This window comes from Macadamia integrifolia, chromosome 14 (genome assembly GCF_013358625.1).
Source record: "Macadamia integrifolia cultivar HAES 741 chromosome 14, SCU_Mint_v3, whole genome shotgun sequence".
Lineage (NCBI taxonomy): Eukaryota > Viridiplantae > Streptophyta > Magnoliopsida > Proteales > Proteaceae > Macadamia > Macadamia integrifolia.
In genome coordinates, this window is record NC_056570.1 from 5,139,650 (window position 1) to 5,148,726 (window position 9,077).

The following is a 9,077-nucleotide window of genomic DNA, read 5'->3' on the forward strand; positions in this document are numbered from 1 at the left end:
AAAAAAAAAAGATCCCAACCAATACTATTATGCATAATATTGATATTTAGGTTATTTAAAATTAATCCAAATACTAACTCTAATGATTTTGATTACTCTGTTTCAGATGGTCCAGCAAACATCCTAGCAAGATACTTATCTCCACCGTTTTTTGAACCATCACATATAGTTTGTGTTGGTGTTACTAACTTTTTGGACACAAATCAGGTTGGGCTTTTGGCATTTTTTTTTCAAGGTCAACTCAAGGTTATCAGAATGGGAATTTCAACAACTACAGCTTTGGTGGAGTCAGAAGCTTTTAGCATCCTACAACGATTAAATTTGGCGGTTTCTAAGGGATGGAATATCGGTGAAGTTTGGTTCTCATGGAGGAGTTTACTTTAACTTATTCCTCAACCTTCTAACGGATCCTCGTGGCCCATTCTATTAGTAGCTACTTTTTGGGCAATTTTTACTACATTCATAACAATGAAGTATGTGTATAAGTGTAAAGAATCTAATCAGACTATGATGTGCTTATGGGATTTTGCTAATAGGGCAAGCTTAGGGAATGTTTTCTCTGCTACTATTGACCTGGATGTTATAACAAACTCTTTAGTTTAATATATTTTTCTTTCTTTTAATTAAAAAAAAATGTGCTTATTGGTAAATTACAATTGACAAGTCCAATGATAGATATATGAAGATGATTCCCTAAAAGGCAAGGTGATCCCTATACCAACACGTAAACCAATGAAAGCATTAGTAGAAAGATCGAAATAGGCGAGATTTCCATCTTTCATGAGTAGTGGGATGACCAATTTGTCCCCCCACTGTGGCTAGGCACAAGGGCCATGGTTCTTTTCCTTATATAAAATTATATCATAAATAATAATTACTTTTTTCATAAAATATTTTATGAGCACAGTAGTCATTGTGTGCCCCCTCAGTGTGTGTCACAACGACACACTTGTACAAAAAACTTTGTCCCATATTTTATAGTGAAACAAATGCCAGCTTTAATGAGAATTTTTTTTTTTGGAGGGTAGGGAATTGGAGGAGGTTCTAAAGAGAACGAAGCCGGTAGGGGGTCAAAACTGTCTGCAACGTACAATGAGGTGTAGTGAGCATCCAACGGCTAAGGGGGCCCAGCCATGCACCTCAACTGTTGGATGCTCACTGCAAATGATTTTGACACATCGGCAGGGGAGAAAAATAGAGAAAAGGTTGCCCAAAAGACGATCCATGCCCAATATCCTTTCCTTTTTTTATGTAAGAAACAGAGGTACATCGTAAGATATATGACTAAACTGCCATGATAAAGAGTATGCTCTTTTTTTCACTCTTCAACCAAATGAAGAGGCAAAAAAAAGAAAAGAAAAAGGGCCTGTACTTGAGGAAGAAAAAACATTAATCTTTCACTCTTCATCTGTGCCTGAACTTTCAGCACTTGAATCACTGCCTTTTCTATGAGATATACCATTAGAAACCGGATCACTGTTCTTTGCATCCTGTTTATCTTCACCATCTTCACTGTACTCACTCTCATAGTCATCATATCCATCTTCTTCTTCCTCCTCTTCATCCTCAACTCCATCCTCGACAGCTGGTCCCTCATCTGCCATGGGACCGCCTCTTGTCCCAGCTCGGCTTCTTTTTAAAACCTTAAACTTCCAACTCGTCTTTTTATCACAACCAATCCAAGAGTCACACAGGCAAAAGGAAGTCAGATTGTAATTACCTTCTGCGGGGGCCTTGAACTTACCCATCACCAACCTTGATCCGTTCCTCACTTTCTCAACTGCTTCTCTAACTGTAGCATTTACCTCCTTCAAGCTTGCCCCTGAACCTTCCTTTGTCTCTTGAATGGCCTTTGATGCAGCAGTAATAGCTGCTGCTTCATCCATGAAGCTAACCTTCTGGGACATCCACACATTGTTTGAGGTCAAATCAGCAAGCAGCAACCAGAAATTTTCTTCCTTGTGAAATGGGAAGTAAGGGGCATGTGGGAGGGCACCAACCAGGCCATTCCCACGCTTGAGTGTGACCCACGCATACATGGTAACAATGTCACCCTCTTGTACGCCCTCTTCACCTTCTGTCTCACATGTAATTTCAACTGTTACAGAAGGCATCGTTTCAAGGACAACCTCCACATCTTGAGCTTCAGAAGCAGAGAATCCTGCGGCTTGAGTCAATAGCTCAGCACGTTCTTGTGGACTCATGTCTTGAAACTCTTGAAACGTGCGCACCTTCTGCAAACATAGTTAAAGAGTTAAAGTCCAAGATCAATAAACTATTCTCACAAGATGAAAACATAGTTGAATATATGAGATCCATAATAATAATCATGCATTATGCACATAAATACCCAAATATACAACTTTTATTCTCTGATCAAAATACAGATCTATTACAAAGTGGATTATAAGATGAATTACTGCTTGCGGTTAAAGGTGCAAGAATGAGATATGATCAATTCAACCAATAATTGGAGTTTTCTGAAGAGACGAATATGAATAGGAAAATTAAAAAATAAATAAAAGCCATTACTTGTGCTTTTCCCTACTTCACCTTAAATTATCTAAGACTCCCATTTGCACGTATAACAACAAGGAACTTCATGTAGATGGCATTTTTTGACTCACATGATCAAATAATCCTGTACCTTTTCCTCGGTCCTTTACCGAAACCAGTCCAGCATTAATGATACCTAAAGTAACTCATGACTATTTAGGTTGACATTAATACCAACCAGTAAGACCTACATGTAGTAGCAGAGGCCAAGCTAAACATTCTCTTGTAGAGCTCTTTTTGTGGCAACAAGTGGTAAAGATTACATAAAAGATGGAGCAGAATTTAAATGATGCCTTCATAGTTTCTACAAGGTAACACCAATGCTGGAATTGTATCAACATACCTTGCGAGCGATCTTTTTGACTATTGGCTCACTAAAATGAGGGAACTGCAGAAAGGGTGCAATTCCTTCAGTGGATCCTCCAGTTGATTTTCTTGAGCTCAGTGGAACAGCCTGCAACATGGCAAAATATAAACATAGAGCACAGACCAGTCCAATAAAGGAAGATAGGAAATAGTAAATTCAAGTAACTGTCAATTAATGATGGGAGTAACAAGCAAAAGTAAAAACATTGTCCAACTGACAGCATGGGGGGGGGTGGGGAAGGGATCTTAAAGAAGATGCTAAGGGTGGGGTAAGAATTTTGATTTATGTGAGATTCGGGGCAGGGAACTTAATGATATGAAAGCTACACCTGTACATGAAGCAATCAACAAAAAAGGCATGAGGATATAAGTTTGCACCCATCATCATCATCGTTATTATCATTATTTATAAATAATCAATGTTCTACCTTTTTCTTTTTTCCCCATTTGACAATTAAACATAAATGCTGTCTGTTCAAGTTTTCTTGTTCTTTTATTAAGAAAGAAAAATATGCTTGGGGTAACAGAATGTCAAAAAGATCATTTTCCCAGGTCATCAAATGTGTGTGTGTGTGTGTGCGTGTGCATGAGAGAGAGAGAGAGAGAGTGTTTTGGATAATTTGTTTCAAGTTTCAGTAAAAAATAGTTTCAGCTTTTAAAAGTCCTTTCTTTTTCTGGCTTTTGAATTACATGGGTTCCTTGCCTTTCCTGTTGTGGGAAGAAAAAATTCCAAGAAAAGTTAGTAAATGCTGTTCTTCCTGTTGCAAACAATCCATCTGTTAGTTTAAAACAGGAAATAGAAATTGGGAAAATTAACTGAAAAAAATATTTATCTGATTTTTGCAAAGATTTTATGGCATTGATATGTCAATAACTTGAGTAGATTCAAACAAAAGGATTCAGGATAATGTAACAATGATAACAATATATGGATTATGCATGTCAAGATGAATGAGGCTGAAATGACAGCAAAAGATGAGTACATGAGAAATAAGATAACATAGTCCTGCCAAATAATACCTGAATAATACTTTGGGAAAGCTCCACAACCCCAATTGCAGGCCTCAGCCATCCATGTCCTTGATGATTGCGTGGTAAAATTGCCATCTGCATGCATAGGCAAAAGAATTAACTCTCCAAGATCTTGTCAAACTGAAGGAAATTTTTGTCAGAACAGCTATATCATCCCTCCATGTGGCAGACAAAGCCACTCATGATGAAACTTTTTTCTTGCCATGCTTAAAGACAACCTTTTCTCAACTCAACTAAGCAACTACTCAACTCAGCCTCATCCGAACTAAATGGCGTTGGCTACATGGATCTTATCTCTCCAGTCAGTTCTATTCAAAGCTATACAAGATTCCAATGCTAAGTTATACATCTCCTTCCTCATTACTTCTTCTATGGTTGTTTTAGGCCTACCCATAGCTCTTTTAGCTACTTCAATTTGCAATAAATCACTTCTTCGTTCCAGAGCAATCAAAGGCCTCCGTTGCACATGCCCATGCCACCTCAAATGAGTTTCTCATAACTCATCATGAATAGGGGCAATGCTGAAGTTTGCTCTAATTTGTTCATTATTTATTTTAGGGAAAATTACGCCACCCTCCCTTGGACTTTGCTCGAATTACATCTTTACACCCATTGTTTCAGAAATTATGCCCCCTCCCCTGCATCTGATGGTGTTATGTGTTATTAGTTTTGAAATGTAAAAGACCATTTTACCCTTAAAACAGAACATCCTGAACCAAAAAACCATTTTACCCTTTTATTCATCTTCAACCCTAAACATACCCAACCCAACCCTAGAACATCTTCCAATAATACACTAGTATCTCCAGCCACCGCCGCCACCAGCACCACTGGCTGTGGTAACTACCGCCATCACTTCCATAGCCATGGTTGCCACCACCATTGTAGCTGCCACCATCTCCGCTGCAGTAACCACCGCCGCCTTCGGCACCCCCTCTATTTTGTGATCATCCATGTTGACTCTGTCCTTCCTCTTAACAGGACAAGAATGGAGATGGATCAGCTGCATCAACTGAGATTGATCCCGATTCAATTAATCAGGCTCGTCCGATCCTTATGGAAACAACCGAGGCCAATGGAACTGATCCGATCGCGTGACTTGTCTCTCTCTCATTGCCACTTGTGGAAGTGGAGCTTTGAAATCTATAATTCCGCATTTGCATGGAAAGGACAGAGACAGGTAAGCCCCCACTTACTCTTTCTTGTTAGGATAGCAAAGACTGATCACAACTCTGATTCTTTAGCAGAGTCCGTCAAGAGAATCAAAACAGAAATTTATCAGCAACTTAAGCAAGTCAAGAGATAATAAATCAGAAAATCTTGAGAATGATCATCCAATTAATATTCCTAAATTTTTCAGTTTGAACAGTGAAACTCTGATGTTGATACCCAGCAAAAACACCCTTCCCAATAAAGGAAGCAAAACAAAGAATGAACTGATGTTATAACATCTCAGCCAGAGAAAGAGAAGAAGAAGGAGAAACCCTCGAACGGAAATGAAAACTGAAAAGCCTATATCAAATTTACCCCCATAAAATGAATATACAGATACAAAAAGAAGTCCCCATTTTGGTCTTGTTTCTAATCTCTTCTCTATACAAATATGCGAAAGAATCTCCTAAACTCAAAAAGGTTGAAGATGAAACCAGGTTTTAGTCAAAGGGTAAAGAGGTAAACTCACCCTAATTGAAGGGTATTTTGGTCATTAAGAGGTTTATCATTAGGTGACATCACCACATAACAGAGCCAACCTAATGGGCACTAACGGACTGGGTCTTGTTGTTAGAATCTTCAAAACGTAGGGAAAGGGGGTGTAATTTCTCAAACAATGGGCGTAACGATGTAATTTGAGCAAAGCCCAAGGGAAGGGGGGGGGTTGTAATTTTTCCTTTATTTTATCTTCTCTAGTCTTACCACCCATCCATCACAACATCCTCAGTTCTGCCACATTAAGTTTGTTTAAATGCTTTTCTTTACTGCCCAACATTCAGCCCCTTATGTCATTGCTGGTTGTATAACTGTTCATACAAAATTCCTTTGAGTCTTAAAGGGATACGTCGATAACACAATATTCCAAATGCACACATAAATCTATGTGAGACAGTGAGTGGTAGAAAATTAAGGGGGAAAAGTTCATGTCTGACTTCCTACATCATGCCCAATATGCTTACTGTTTGAGTGGAGCCACAGTTTAAAGAAAAGAACAACAGCTGACTGGACTACATTTAATGGGAACCCGACACCTATATGATCTGGATTTCCACCACTCTGTTCCACCCCAGCCCAACACCCCTCCCCCTAAAAAAAAAAAAAACCCAGATCAGGAGGCTTATGTTGTCTATTTGTTTTCTCTTCCTTCTTTCAAGCCACTTTATCAATTTTTAAGAAATGGGTTGAATTGAGACAAACTGAACCAAGCACCCTTATCAATTTAGCAAATAACATAAGACACATTGAAATCACCTGCATCAGTTCTTCAAGAAGGCGAGGAGCAAGTTCAAGCACACGCCTAAAGTCCTTCTGCAATGCTGAAGATAAAGTTGCTGATTCACGAGTTAATTGTGCCTGAATCAACAATTCTGTCTGAATGCAAAAAAGATAAGGGAGTAAGAATGAGGACAATTGACTAAGGATGAGAAAATAGAGGAGACAGAAATACAAGAAATTACTTTGACAAGGGCTGGATGCTGCTTCCAAAACTTTGTTTGCTCTTGCCGAATGTTCTTAAGGTCCAGGTTTAACTCACTCCTGACTAAAATAAACAGTTTCTGCAGGGGCTCGCCATCACTCCTACGAACTGGCATTTCCATATATTCAGCAGCATTAATGAAGACATCTACAATCTTGCTGTATCATGTATGTGTCATCACTCATCAGTAGCTCAGAAAAAAAAAAAATAAATAAAAGAAGAAAGAAATACACAAAGCAAGTACACCTCTCTTTCTACTGAACTGCAGAGCTTATTGACTAGTTGAGTTGTCTATGTTAAGGAAGATAAGAAAATAACACTTAATAGAAGAAACTACAAATAGACTCAACAGATGCTATTGTGGACATCAGTCACCAATGGTTCCAGACAACTAAATAGCCTCTACAAACAGAGGAATTATCCTTCCTAATTGCAATTATGAAGGCTAGAAAAACCGCTGTGATTCCATAATCAAGATATCCATTTCATGAAACATAGTTTAAACAGTGTTTATTGACTCGCAACAGAAGTAAGAAAACATGCAGACAGTCTACATTTTTTAATAAATTTCTTGAAGAGATGCACATACCTTGGAGCCAATGAAGGTTTCATCAAGTGATAATAAGCATACAGCGTTTGATGCATAACATAATTTCCAGTGTATTTTGATGATCTCGATAGATAAATGACAGCAATAATCAAAGGCAAAAGAATACAGACTCCAACAATCCCAAGTAAGAGTACTCCCCCAGAAGCCCCGTCAATGTTTAGCAGGAACTCTGGGAGAGCTATTCCCATTTGAAGCCCCTGCAGTATGCAGTTAGTCAGAAATCACCAACTCTATTTTAGGAAACCATAAAAACCAAAAAGATGGCTTCTAATTTCATATGAGAGCAAGTGTACCACCTGCCTGCCATCTGGATGGCCATATTTTTCAAAATTTTCACGGGATATAGGATCTGTCAAAGCCTGGTAAGCCTTGGAAATGGATTCCACGAAATAATTGTGAGCCTCTGAAACAGAAAAGCAATGGTTAGCAAAATTGATCATGCCTAAAGAACATAACATTTGTAACCCTGTCACACACACAGACCGAACACCTACAACCTGGATCTGGATTTTTATCAGGATGGTATAGAATAGAGAGTTTCCTATAAGCCTTCTTTATCTCAGATTCTGAAGCTCCAGATTCTAATCCAAGAATGCTGAATGGCTCAAAAACTTGGATCTGCAGAAAAATAATGTCAACAGTGAGACGCAGCACCCAAAAATTTTAAAGTGGGCAGTGACAACCATTAATCTTATAATCTCGAAAGGAAGCCACCACCAGTGCGATTTTAGCCGTTTTCATTTTTCTTTAATTCCTTTTTAAACAAAATTTGAAAATATGTAAGCCTTGTGCAAAATAACCAAGGGAGCTTAAGTTACAACAACAAACAAACTCAGTCTCATCCCAACTAAATGGGGTCAGCTACATGGACCCTTGCCCTCCAATCAGTTCTATTTGACATCATACTTGATATAAGGCCTAAGTTATACATGTCTTTCCTCACCACTTCTCTCCTAAGGGTCATTTAGGTCTGCCCCTAGCTCTTTTAGTTCCTTCAATCTGAATCAAATCACTCCTTGTACTTGAGCATCCAAAGGCCTCCGTTGAACATGGCCATGCCACCTCAGACGACTTTCTTGTAGCTTATCATGTATCAAAGCTACTCCCAAATCAGCTATAATATGATCATTCCTTATTTTATCCTTCATAGTTTTACCATTCATCCATCTCAACATCTTCATCTCCACTACACTAAGTTTATCTACATGGTGCTTCTTAGCTGCCAACATTCCGTATCATACAATATAGCCGGTGTATGACTATCCTACAAAATATTCCTTTAAGTTTTGAAGAAATACGTCAACCACACAACACTCTGGATGCACCTCTCCACTTCATCCATCCTACTTTAATTCTTTGTGAAATATCATTCTCTATTGATGGAGAACCCTAGGGAAGGGAGGGGAAATCAGAGTAGAGATGGGGAAAAGAAGGTTTACACTCACATATTCATTCAATTATCAAATTGCTCTCTAAATCTTCAGTCGATTACAACCAATATATAGAAAAATAGGAACATGAAATTAGAAACTTAACTGAAATGGAAACTAGCCTAAATTAGGAAACAACTATAAAAGGAAACCAAAGCAAGGAAATAAATCCTACTCCTACGTTCAAGTTTGGAAACTAAAAGCATGAAATAAAATACTAAGTAAACTACTAATTTTATTTCCAACCCTTGTTGGACCAAAACCCTGGGTTGGACCGGTTCTTCTTGGCTCTTGGCTTCCAAAGCCGGTCATGCTGGTCCAACCAAGAAAGGGCAGCCGTATCTGCATCAACTCTCCTCCTCTGAAAAGAACTCGACTCCATCGAGTTAGGGAA

The 9,077-nt window shown here is 38.5% G+C and overlaps 1 protein-coding gene across 1 annotated transcript in view; it reads right to left on the minus strand.

Moving 5' to 3' along the window:
• Positions 1–1,206: 1,206 nt before the first annotated feature.
• The window catches only part of LOC122061875 (dnaJ protein ERDJ2-like), a 10,288-nt gene continuing 2,417 nt past the window's right edge, over positions 1,207–9,077 (minus strand). The window contains exons 4-11 of the mRNA XM_042625398.1: positions 7,751–7,871; positions 7,550–7,656; positions 7,233–7,450; positions 6,624–6,801; positions 6,418–6,537; positions 3,943–4,029; positions 2,900–3,010; positions 1,207–2,234 (exon numbers count right to left, since the gene is read on the minus strand). Coding sequence (XP_042481332.1) covers positions 1,398–2,234; positions 2,900–3,010; positions 3,943–4,029; positions 6,418–6,537; positions 6,624–6,801; positions 7,233–7,450; positions 7,550–7,656; positions 7,751–7,871 — 1,779 coding nt within the window. The 3' untranslated portion in view covers positions 1,207–1,397. The remainder of the gene's footprint in view (positions 2,235–2,899; positions 3,011–3,942; positions 4,030–6,417; positions 6,538–6,623; positions 6,802–7,232; positions 7,451–7,549; positions 7,657–7,750; positions 7,872–9,077) is intronic.